The sequence below is a fragment of the Pecten maximus genome, chromosome 14 (genome assembly GCF_902652985.1).
Source record: "Pecten maximus chromosome 14, xPecMax1.1, whole genome shotgun sequence".
NCBI classification, from domain to species: Eukaryota; Metazoa; Mollusca; class Bivalvia; order Pectinida; family Pectinidae; genus Pecten; species Pecten maximus.
The window spans coordinates 685994-699811 of record NC_047028.1 but is presented as its reverse complement, the minus strand read 5'-3'; the positions used below and the strand labels follow the sequence as shown (position 1 = coordinate 699811).

General features: G+C 38.4%; 1 protein-coding gene and 1 long non-coding RNA gene across 3 annotated transcripts in view; one reads left to right on the top strand and one right to left on the bottom strand.

Annotated features, from left to right (window-relative positions):
- The window catches only part of LOC117342261 (S-formylglutathione hydrolase-like), a 61126-nt gene extending 59028 nt beyond the window's left edge, over positions 1–2098 (top strand). For both annotated transcript variants that reach the window (XM_033904349.1, XM_033904350.1), the window contains exon 10: positions 587–2098. In XM_033904349.1, the coding sequence (XP_033760240.1) occupies positions 587–667 (81 nt within the window). In that variant the 3' untranslated portion in view covers positions 668–2098. The remainder of the gene's footprint in view (positions 1–586) is intronic.
- A 5589-nt stretch (positions 2099–7687) lies between these two features.
- LOC117341674 lies at positions 7688–11897 on the bottom strand. The gene is made up of 4 exons (XR_004535696.1): positions 11784–11897; positions 9197–9344; positions 8100–8183; positions 7688–7795 (listed from the first exon to the last, which is right to left on the bottom strand). It is a non-coding gene; the product is annotated as an uncharacterized LOC117341674 (long non-coding RNA).
- Between the last annotated feature and the right edge of the window lie 1921 nt (positions 11898–13818).

Below are 13818 nucleotides of genomic sequence, written 5' to 3'. Positions count from 1 at the left end.
CATCACCCGTGCGTGGAGCGATATGAACTATTTCCGCAGTCATTTTCATCCGATATGAAAACAATGTACGAGCCCACTTTCAAAACAATACTGTTATGAACACAGCTAACCGTGTTCTGGCCTTGGGCTATCACACAAACTAGCAGCTATAAATAGCTATCACTAATAAATGGCAAGTATAGTCTACGATCACACAAGTATGGGTGCGTAAAATACGTCCTAATACGAGCTTGACCAATTGTAGACTTCGCCGATTGTGGTCACGCACGGCCGAACATCAACTTCGGGACGAGGTGACATAAACACCTTCGCTTAGAGTCAGCTCGTCACGTACATTCACAGCAGTACTAGTGTAAGATTAGATAACACGAAATGTAACACGTTTTACTGTGTATATATAGACAGACACACACGCGCATGTACAGTATATAAAATAGACAGTATCTGATAGTGTCTGGGATGAGACCAAGAGTTAATTCCCCTTAACATGATCACATAGCTAACACATGGTCTTTCAGTCAGACATTAAAAAACACCAGAGATTACTTTATAAATTAGGGCGTAATTTCTCTTCTTTCTATTTCAGGGCTACGATCACAGCTATTACTTTATGGCCACGTTTATGGAAGATCATTTGAAACACCATGCCAAGATCCTGAACCAGTAAGCCATGTCGATAAGAATGATGTGTTACCTATGACAAATCTACATCAATCCTTGTCGCCACCAGATGAAAAAATCCTGATATTGCAAATGTTTGTATGACTTTTATCCAATGTGCTCAGAACCAAAATTGCATTTTCGTCACTGCATTAACACATGTAATATACACCGTACCAGTGAAATGGTATATTTTACAAATTGATCACGCATTATTGATTTCAATTCAGTTTGATTATTGTTGTAAATGACAATCATGTGTGACATTTTTTTAAATTACATAATTCGTTGTAATTGGTTATTATCAAATAATGTTTTTTTCATGTACAAATTATGTACAGTATGAAACATATATGTTGTAAATTATAAGGCTTATAGTAGACTTACAAGTGTAAGAAAATACAATTGGTGAGGTATAAACCGTGTAAATCAGGTAAACAGTGTAGTATACACTATTTAATACCTCTTAATTATTGTACACACGAATGTACCTTGGTGAATATTTTTGACATAATCTGTTAAGTTGACGTTTCTTATTTTGATCAGCAACATATTATATAGTTACACTATAGGTATAACAACAGTCTATAAAACTAGGGCAATATCCATTGGAAGTAAATGTGGTACAGTGAACCATTATGGTGCTATTAGATATAATTATTGTTTGATTTAATGTATTGATTTTAATGTTTTGATTTCTGTGATTCATATTAACTGTAACCCAGCTGGTATTAAAATTGTAAATACTACATGTATCCATAATTTACTCCTTATCTTGATTAGTCGAGCATATACTAGAATAAGAAGCCAGAGAAGCTGAGTTTGATCCTAGAGGTGACAGTGAATTAAATCTGATTAATCAAGCGCTGTGTTACAATATACTTTTTATACTGTACTATAGAACTAAAACCTCTGAATCATTTATCAGTAGTATTGAAGGGAGGGAACTCTAAAATGCCTGGTGAAGACCTCAGACGTTGTGTTATATACCCGAGTGTTGTGATCTTTCGGTGTTTTTAATGAAGCCTGTGTAAAGCTGTGTACAGTTGAAAAATACAACAACATCACTGTCATGTAACTATCAACCTGGGTTTGAAATCAACAGCCAATAACTAATTTAAATTATAGAGTTGATATGTGTATTTAATAAACAGATTTAAGAAAAGTAAGATCCAGAAAATCCTTCTGATTTCCATAAATAAGAAGAGAGGGTGTGATATTGTTTGTTCTCATGCAAAATCTGGGAATAAATTCATGTAATTTCTAAAATAACTGATTCACCAATGTTTTTTTTATATTTTTAAACCACCCCTCCCCCCTTCCCTTCACTTCACCCCTTCCCTTCAACATGCCTCTACCCCATTTCTTTCGAATGAATGAACAAGTCTGATGGAAATTACTTGTTAATGACAATAAAATTAACACAAATGAGTGTGTTGGATGTGTGTTATATCATTTATGGGCTTATGAAACCTGTGACTTCACTATAGGCCTCTAAGTTAAACTTCTTCGTGATTCTCAGACCGTTCTGTTTGGGTATGGTTGGTAGCTGGACATGGCAGTTGTTTAGGACATGAAACAATAAATGTATATTTGTTGTGGAAACAAAGCACATTTCAATCTATTAATCCAGTTCAGATGGAAGGGTTTAGTTGACACCTGCCAGGATTGATAATCCCAATCCAAGTGTTATGATAGCAATAATCAGATCAAAATATTTCCTTTTCTCCTGTTCAACAAGTCGGATTAAGGTAAAATTTGTCGGGATATCAGCGGGCCATTAAACATTTTATCATGTCGATATCTTAACCATGGTTAAGTCGGTCAAACCAGGATCTGTAGATGCCAAGAGCCAGCAATACGACCCGGAAATTAGGAATTTATGTATAACATATAACGTATAGCAAATGTTGTGAATGATGACCGAATATACAAGTTTATATACTCAATATCTATAGTGCCTACAATAGCAGGTGTAGTCTACGATCACACGGGTGCGTACAATAGTCCAAATACGAGCATGACAAAGTGTAGACTACGCCGATTGTAGTCACGCACGGCCGAGCATCAGCCTCGGGACGAGGTGACATGGCGTAAACACCTTCCCTTAGAGAAGTCAGCTCGTCACGTACATTCACAACACTCCTCCCCGTTTTAATAATGGAATATGCTATTAGCATTACCACCTGCTGCTGGATCGGATTAAGGATAACCCCAATGTCATTGCATGACAAACTTCAAAAATGTATCAACCTCTCTGGTAGCAGGAACTCAACGGCCTCTCACGAACGGAGCAGAGCGTCGACCCATGTCAGCAACGATTGAGCCAACAGAGCATCTCGCCGAACCTCGGATGGCGTCCCCGAACAGCCGGTCCATAACTATGTACATGTATCCGCACAGCATGGGAAACAGGCAGGACAGCCATCCAACTAATAACAAGACCTGAGGTAGGGTATGGCGAGGGAAACGCTCAACCGTCCCAAAAATACATAGGGTCAGCCACAACGAAACGATTTCCCTCTGACGGCGCACTCACCCCGGATGGGGAAAAGGGCACAACGCAACATAGCCACCTGTGAAGTCGACACCAGTCCCGGTCTATACGAGAACGACCGTCAGGACACCGACCTTCATTCAGAAGAGGAAACTTTGCTCTCCATCCGATGCATCATCAGCGATCCCTCCTCATCATCATAGCAAACAGCGGCACCAGGCAAAGAACACTCGACTTCAAAAGGAACCGACAATGACACACGGTCCTTCCGGTTCGGGATTGCTGGCGGAGCCCCAAGCACGCCAGCCGACATACTGCATGACAGCCTATGAAGTAGGAGCAACCTCGGCGCAACACAGCTACTCTGATCTACGCAAGAGGGCGCTGCATAGAAGCGACCTTCGGTATGAAGCCAAACTCTGACTGAGGGCATGCATTTGCTGTCTGGCCATGAGTCATGGTCAATAACGACTGCGAGACAACTTTCTCCATCATTCAATGAATGTTCTCTCTAATGTTGAGTCATAATAAACCGACAGACGGACACCACACGCATGACAGCACCAGGTTCTAAAGCCAATCCTTATGGGGTACCCATTGACTTTCTCATCATCCGGCCGGTCTGACTTATTACTGTACTAAATACGTCGTTGGTAACCGTATCAAGACGTTCAGGAATGACACACTCATGATACTGCAAAAGCCAAAATATACCCTTGTCATTTGCCTGGAGGGTCCAATTCACGACACGGATCAATAGGCAACGCTTAAAGCCACAACTGCTGTAGCGAGACCTAATACCTACAACATCAAAACGTATAGAAGTTATTCCTTCCTTCGAATTGTTCATCTAAACAACTTGTTCCTGGCAGTTCGTCACTTTTATCAATTAGCATCATGCCCATATATATTCCTGAAGGCATGCGGTAATGGAACAAGGGCCACGAACCAAACAACATAGGATTTACATCAACCCCAGCGGCAGCATCTTTGGAGTACATGTAGGGATAATCAGTTCCCGATCCCCACTTATCGTCGAGTGTGTTCTCTATATCCACGTATGATTTTAAACTTGCTTTTCAGTTGTTTTGCCTAGTAAAGGAACTACGTCCGCTATTTGTTGCGATCGAGTAATCCTTTTCGGTGTGTATGTGTCGATATACACATTGAACGGGAACAACAGTAATATGCAAACACTTACTCCGAAACGGGCCGCCGAGACGTGTACCGAGTCCATGCATGTGACGTAGGCTCCTACCCCTGATAAGGGCGGCTTTAATCAACGTGTTGACAGCTATTAAATGGACCTCCACAGAAAGAACTTGCCCCCATTGTCTCTCACAACATAGATGCAATACCCTCCATGACCTCCTTGCAACTTGAACCCAAATCTAGTGCTTTCTTAGAACAGGGACCCCAATCCAGGGCCTCCTCACAACTGGTTCCCAAAGCCAGAACCTCTCTAGCACTGACATCCATATCCAGGGTTTCTTCCCCACATAAAACCCCAACCTGGGCCTCCAAACACATGTGTCCTCCGGGGCATCATCACATGCGAAGCCCCTCTCCGATGTCACTATACAACAAAAGTCCTCTTCTTAAAACAGGGATCTCCTTCGGGGGCTTCAATATGACACGGATCCCCTCCGGTGCCTCTTTACAACAGAAACTCACTGAAAACATTGAGCTCATTTGGAGCCTTTATCATGACGGGAATCTGCCCCGCACAATCCCAATCCAAACTACATTTACTGCGGTGAGGTCAGAGAACCGTCTGAATTAGGGAACATGTCCGAGGAGGATTTCGGGTGCTTAATCAACACCATAAGAGCCTCAATCTCGGCTATGATGTTCTCAGGTTCATCACCTGTGCGGGGGAGCTATATGAACTATTTCGGCATTCATTTTCATCCGATATGAAAACAATGTACGAGCCACCACTTGCAAAACAACACTGTTATGAACACAGCTACCCGTGTACTGGCATTGGGCTATCACGCAAACTATCAGCTATAAATAGCTATCACTATGTAAATCGCTGTAAAATACCCGTTTACTAATGACACCAATACTGTGAAAGATGACCGAATATACAATAGTATATACTCACGCTCGCAATAATAACACACTTAATCTTATTATCACCATCACTCCAAACAAAATACTCAGACTTTAGCTTATCCGAGGCATATCAGATCACGATGCCATATTCCTCGAACTCTGTCATGTCCCCCGAAGAATTATGCAAAAACCCAGCAAGGCACATTTATACACTAAAGCAAACTGGGAATCTATAAAATCGGAATTGACCTATGAATGAAGTAATGAAGAACTCTGGTTATAATTCAAAGCATGCATGCATGATATCATTGGTACTAGTATGCATATTCCCCATAACATAGCTTCATGTAAAAAGAGTGATGGTAAACCCTTGGTTACCTCTGAAAGGAAGAAAAGAAACCATCTTTCTAAGAAATCTAAAAAGACTGGTAACTAAGATATCAAGGCAAAAGACAAAACCGTTTAATTATCAAATCCGAAAGTTATTGAGGCAAAAGTATTGGAATTATATAGAAGACATTGCCTATCTAAAAGTTGAGACTAATAAATTTAATTGTATGAAAATATTCTGGACCTACATTAAGCACCAAAAACCCGATTACAATGAAGTGGCTCCCTCAGACAAGAAGGCAAACTGTTTACCAAACATTTTGATAAAGCAAACATACTAATTCCAATCGGCCTTTTCCACCTCTGATGAAACTAGTGTACACACTCTAGACCAAGGCTATCCAAAATATGGCAATTACTCTGCAATATCTAACTTCCAGATAACAGTTAAGGGTATTGAACCGCTTCTCTTAAATATAGACCCCAACAAAACTGCTTGACCAGATATCACCCAACCTGAAATCCTCAATGAGTTAGCTGCTGAAATTTCACCAATCATTGTCTCATCTTCCAACGATACCTTGATACCGGTCACATCCTATCTGACTGGAGGAGAGCCGATATTGCCCCAGTGTATAAGAAAAGTCCCTAAATACCATCCTGAAAATTACCGTCTCATATCCCTCACATATATCTGTTGGAAGCAGCTTGGGCATATTACTGGCGGTAACATCATGAAGCATGCTGATACATTTTGTACGTATCAGTTCCTTTTCCACATGTTGCATGGCTTCAGACATTCCAGATCTTGTGTGAGCTAATTAATTGAGTTCATTGATGACATAATATCATGATTTAATATGGAACTCCATGTTCTTGTTATGGACTTCAGTAGGAAATTTGATAAGGTCAGCCTTCAATTTTCAATCAACAAACTTAAGAACTATGGCATTTGGGGCGGGGGGCAAAGTTAACAGATGGATTGAATTGAAACTTCCTAAGAAACAGGACTCGATCAGTTTTGGTCGAAGAGGGAACATCCAACACTGTTCCAGTAAGATCCGGGGTTCCCTAGGGCTCGGTCTACGGACCGAACTTTTTCCTTTACTACATAAACGACCTCCGAGAGGTATCCAATCATCTATAAGGCTCTTTGTATATGACACCATTATGTATCTCGCAGTTACAGAAGAGCAAGATGAACAATCTCTTTAAAGGGACCTCATCAAACTCGGTCAATGGGGCAGAAATTGGAAGATAGAGTTCCATCCTGGCAAATGTCATATCCTGTCTATAACTAGAAATAGAAACACCAGATATCAACGATATTAGCCTCGCGGACACGAACTTTAAGACATATGTCCTAAACTAAATGCCTGAACGTTACCATCAGCTCAGATATGAATAGGCACTCCATGTCAATAACATCACTAGAAAAGCAGATTTACCCTCTTGAGCTTTCTCTCTTGAGCTTTCTCTCTTGACCTTTCTCATGCGTAACCTAAAAATATCTTCTGACATCAAAGAAAAGGCATTTAAGTTCCTTGCCTAGTTTGGAACACTCATCTTAAAAAGACACCGACAATAGAGATGGTGCAGCGCAGGGCTGCACGATATGTCACAAACAAACATCGCAACACCTCAAGCGTTGGTAACATGTTAGGCCATCTCAAATGGCACAGCCTTGCTGATCACAGAAAAGATGTGCAAAAGGCCATGGTATATAAAATATACCATAGTAAACATTGTATTCCCACCCAAAGATTGTCAAGACAGAGTAACCAAGAACGTCCGTGAGGAAAGAGTGATTTTCCCCGGACAATTACTGATTGGAACTCACTGCTGTCGGAAATGTCAGCAACAGACAAAGTATATTCCTTCAAAACTGCAATCTCTTCTTTCAATTCTGTTCTCTCCATTTGCCACAATCATTTCATACTCGACATAAGCTCCAGCCAGTTGAAGTCTGCTCTTAATTGGTAGAAGTAGAAAGTTGGCTCAGTTGAATCCTGTTTAAATATAATGTTCTCGGTTTTCCTATTGTCTTTACAAAGTATAGTGTTTGTATTGAATTTCAAGTCCAATGTGTGGCCTTTTTGAACTGTTACCTACTTTAGAAACAATACATTTATTATACAGTTTGTTTGAGTACAATGTTTAATAGTATAAAACTTTACAAAAAAAGCAAAAGACTGTTTATTCGTAAAGAAGTATTCGGTGGGTGGGGCAGATGTAGGGCAGCATTATCTGAAAGTAAAATAAAACTGTGAATTAAGTAATAACAAGAATGCGGACGATAATCCAAAATACAACTACAATTTTTTTTTTTTTTTTTTTGTATTATTGTTTTTAATAATTAAGGATAGAACATATATAACCTCTCCGTACAATGTGTCGAGTCCATGGGACTAATTTGGCCTCACGTGCTACTATCAATTCATTGTAAATAGCATGTACACTTGACAAATTGACTTTATAATGGCAATTAAAAGTTAAGATTGAGTGACTTATTTTCCACCTTATTATTTAAAATGAACGTCTCAATACTCACCATTTTCTAGTTGTCTAGCAGGTCGACACAACGTTACCGTTCAGATCATACCAATCAGCATTACAACCACCACAGTAGTTTGCGCTGCATGAAAAAAAGGTTATTATGATATGAATGTAAATGCACCTTTTACTATCACAATTATTTATATCACATAGTATAACACGAATGACTGAAGACCATTTCATGATACGTTCAATGACCGGATCTCAAACTCGATCTACGACACTTAGTGGCCTAGCCAGACATTCGACTAGCCAGAAATACCACAGCTTACACCACTACGCCGCCTCCACATTATTAAAGAAAAGAAAGCTTCAATGGCGCAGTGATGGTCGGCCTGATACCCTGACATCATAGTGATAATTGTCTATTAGATTGTATCAGTATCTGGATCGTATACTATTATGGTAAGGATACATGGATGCTGAGTGTACACACATAACATCATTATTTTCAACACAATACAACTACGACAGGAAATTCAAATATCTAACCTGCGATCAACAACTCAGTGTACATATGATACATCGTACTAATAACTAGACATATAACAAAGGAAGACAATTTAATGACTCGCGCCATGACCGGGTTTCGAACTTCTAGTTCTATATTAACTATATATTAACCATGTAATACGGTTATGTCATAAAAGTCGTTAGATACATTTGTAATCGAACTTCTGACGTCATAATTAATTAATTGATTATTATTAACAGTATCTTACAGTCGTCACTCTACTAAGGTCATCTACAACAGGTACTTATAGCCAGGCCAAAACTGGTATAACAGCCCAGCTGTAAACTGAAGCCCGAAAATCAAACCAAACTATAATTCATTGAAAGGTATATCTTTGTCTGTATACAAGCAGTTATTACGGCAATTAATTCATAATAAAATTTAATTGATCTACTCGAGACAATTTAAATCGCCCGTCCACTTCAGTATAACTGCACAAGGTACACGTACTGTATGACTATATCAGATCGAGATAGCTCCAAAACATTTTCCTTTTTTTGGACCTGCAATTTTGGGTTTGTAACAATAAATGCTTATTCTGCTCTATATAACTATCATAGTGTAAAAGCTTTACTTACACACAACGTACTGCCGACGCGTCAGAACAAGTTCCCATCATACATGGGTCTGCAAAGCAGTTAACCAGTTGGCCAATACAGCCATGATGGTGACCGAGGAGGGTGTCCAACAGAGATTTGGCTGCCAGTGACTTGGAGGTGACACTGCCTAAATACAGAAAGTAGTGGCTTTAAGGACTAAACTGTTTATGATGGTTTTATCATAAAGTTCAGTATGGTAACATATTTGGAATGGACCGTGTCTTTCTGGTGGTTTTGGTAAAACACACTTCAGTCCTTATATTTACAGTCTATACTGTTAATTTTACACTTGAACGTTTGCTCAGTTGAAGTTTAAATTTTCACAGAGTCTATACTGAATAATATTGTTTGATTACCGAAGGCTCTTAAAACTGCCGTTACATGTTGTCGGGAATTCCCGCCATTTAAAGCCTCTATATTTTCCTATATATAACATATACATTATGACAAAATTACAAAAAATGTATGTTCATTAATAGTACATGTATATAAATCCTATTGGTAAATGAGAACACCATAACGACGTGGATTTTCTCCGGGCACTCCTGTTTCCTACCACGATAATACCGACTACCACTTCAATCCGGGCAAACAAGAATGGTTGATATAAGTTGTTGTAGCTTGTTTCGCGATTGTTGTGAAATAAATAAGATTAAAACAAGTTGCACTTCAATTAAAACCGGGAAACTACCCCTTGATCAAAGAAAAGCTCTATGTGTAAATCAGCCGCGGTAAATATTGTCATGCATACATGCACAGACTGGCTTGTTTTGAAGAATGGCGGACCGGTGATCAAACATCACATTAAAGTTAGTCTGTCAGACAAAAATAAAAGAATGTTTAAACTTGAAAAACCACCATGAATTGGCAGTAAAACTTTTTGGCATTTGATAAACAAACCTGTGTTTTTCTGTTTGTCCCCTGGGGATGTAACTCGGCACGGGCAGGTGCGTTGGTTCTATTTGTAGATGTTAGAGCGGATTCGATAAAATGAAATGAAGATAAACCCGTGGGGAACTATAAAGTTGATCATGATAAAATATTGTTTATGAACAAAAACCAGGGACATACATTTACATGTATGTACGTCCCGGCAAAACTATAGAGTGGATTTAACAAATAGACAAAAACGGTTCCATGGAATGTGAACTATAGTTTGGGTTTTTCTCGAAAGGATACTGAAATCACGATCGTCATTTCTTTTATAATTTGATGTGGCGTTTATCAAATAAATTCTATGAATTAGTACATTACAACAAAGAAACTTGTAACAATTGTAATCATTACGCATCAGGATATTAAGAGTAGTTGTGATGCGGCCTCGATTTCAAACCTTAGACCCACTAGGCCTAGACGCATCGAAAGTTGGCTATTCAACTTCAAGTGCTTAACTTGCGTTCCGCGTTGATCAGTTAAATTTAAACACATAGTTCGAATACATGGATTCTGTAAGCATTCTATATAAAACAAAACAGGACATCGTGGTCGACAAAGAGTGTTTACTCCTGACGAATATGACACAACGGTGACAGCAGTACAAGTCGTGTGTGGAAAATGTGGATAATTACTTTAATCCTGACACAGGTACACGCGAGTGTAACGAATCCTATTGATTTTTGATATAATTGATTAAGATAATTACTATAGACATACTGTATTGATGAGGGCGTATTGGATTGTTGGTGGAAGCTGACAGGTTTCAATACAGGGACAATCTGAGTCATCGCCGTTGCCATAACAGCAGATCCCGACTAAGATCACGAACGAACTGATGATACCTTGAGCTAAAGAACGGGGTCAACCATGACATGCATGTGCTGTACAAATAAGTGGGCGAACCTGTTCAAGTTTATGCCTATTAATAGCACAGCTGTTGTGCTGTTTATTGACGCTATCGTATTCATCCGCGCGACTCAAAACTGCGCGTGATCTTACTGAATATACCGAAAAATAATATTCAGTTAGCCTCTAGTTGAAATCAAAAGAGTTTCTGCCATCAATTCACAATTGACTGTGAATGTATAACATTACTATAAGGGGAGATATTGTCAAACTTCTAGTTATAAAGTCGTGTTTGTTTCCCCGGAAAATATCCGATTTCCTTGTGCGATCTGGAGACAAATGTGGTCGGTGCCCGTTGATAGAGTAACCACCAACATGGTCTAGGACTTAATCCGGATTTTTTGGTAAATATGATATTGAGCGTGGTCTTTATTAGACTGATATAGGAAGTATATGAGTTATGTTAGGTACACTTTACAGCTTAATCACTCACCTTTCTGTATATGTACTCAGAAATCCTTCTAATTCTGAGTAAACTTATCAGACCGGCATCATCATGTTAAAGATTATAAGCTCGGTTATTAGTATTGAGAAAATCTACAACTGTAAGAGAAGCTTTGAACGAGTCGGCATCCTTGCAGATTATAGCTGAAGTCGACTTTTTCCAGCTATAGATAATTCTCGGAAAGAATGAACTCTCGGAAAAGTAGTGAAATGGCTCGACGAATACCAACACATAAGACATGTACATTAACTTGTTGGAACGCTATCAGATCTGACTTACCAATCACGCAAACGGCAAGGAGAACAAACGCTAAAGACTTCATCATTGTAATCGTGAACACAAACTGGTCAGGACGAGACAGAAGTTGGTCGAGGCTTTCTTATCAGTGTATCGTGCTCCAACGTAATGACGTAATAATGGGGTCAGTGTATATTGTCTATAGGTAAAGGGGTCCGCAGTTCAATTTTCAATTTTTTTATTCACTTTAGGCCATACAGCCTATCAGTATATACAGAATTCATTTGTAACATCGATAATACAAAATAGGGCATGCAGTAACTATACTAATATGACTTACAAGAACACAAAATATGACAAAAATTAGTTAAGTCAAATGTATAGACGAATGTTACTTAGAGTTATTATCCGTACAAAAATTACATTCAATATTTTCTGTAATACATCTACATAATCAGAACATAAGGTATAGAACCATGTAATAACAGAATCATAAACAATTAAACCATACATTTTTATTGTTAAGATTCCATAAAAAGTGGTCTGTCCGGAAGGAGAACATTAAATATTACTGATCGGTCAGAGAGCCGTGTCTATGTGAAATAAAATACAAATTGACGGATTAAGTTAAACAATTCTACGCTTGAAAGCTTCAATAATAAATTTACCTAACAAGTTTAATTCCTTTAGATTGTTTGATTTTGATAATTCAATAACCTTCAAAACTGAAGGTTTATCCCAGAAATACTTTTTGATAAATTTTTTCCTGATATCAGCGTAGCACTGGCATACAAGAAGAAAATGATATTCATCTTCAACATCTAAAACATTACAGTTTAAACAATATCTAAAACGTCTATCAATATTTCTGTATCTTCCGGATTCGATTGCTAAATTGTGTGATGCGAGTCGTAATTTGGTTATCATAATTTTTCGCTGTTTTGGAAGAGATTTAATTAAATACGATTGTAACATTACCTTGTCAACCATGTTCTTATAAAGATCGCATTTGTTCGACATACATGTATTAATTGAATTGAACAAGGATTGATTAGCCTGATCCATAATCCTCTGTTTAATTAAGGTTCAGTGTATATTGTCTATAGGTAAAGGTATCCGCAGTTAGACTTAACTTATGCTTAAGTTCTGAAAACACTTTGATACAAAAATGAAAAGGTAATTTTTTGTTTATGTTATAGTAATTTATACAACAACAAGTGGTAATGGCCTAATTTCATCACGTGACCAAATGCGTCATCATAAATGGGGTTAATAAGCGTGCGTGTTAGCCCTGATTGAAGTGCGCGAGGTGTCTTATTGGGAGAACGTACGCGGCACGATTCACCGCGTACACACTGTGGGTATCCGACGATGAGGTATATGGTCAATCGGAGCCCCTCGTCATTTTTTTGGCAGACGGAGGCGAGGTGTTCCGAATGGCGTAGGTACATTTTTTTAGCCCATACTCATCCTGTATCAACAAGGTGTATAACACTTGAAAAGTCGAAAGTGAGGGTGAACTTTGATTTAAGTTTTTAATTTAACTTCAATTCGACTGTAATATCAAATGCAAACAAACTTCAAGTCAAATAGACATTCGTGTAGGTAAAACAATATCGGTGTTTGCTTCGTTTGCAAAATGAAAAGACTCCACGTGGCCTTGCTCCCATAGTGATTTTCAATACATTTCAATCAATTCGCTTTCCGCACTTTTCTTATTTGCATATTTTGCCACCTTTTCGACTTGGGTAGAGGATCTTACCCTCCAGAACATGACTTTTGTCCTCGGCCTTTGTCATATTACGTAAAGGTATAAGACTGTATGGAAACATTTTATCAATGGCTAATAAGACGGACAGGTTGTTATCATATACATGTACGTGTGTATGCGAGTATGTTGATGCTAGAATTGACAGTAATAGTAATAAGGGTGTTTGTGATGCCTGTATTATGTATTACAAATGAGAAATCAAATATGAGTAAAACTAACAATTACATGTAAGAGCCAATTTCTGAACACTTAAAAAAACAAACAAAAAAACGGGTAGGTTAACCATGTTGGTCAAGAATATCAATG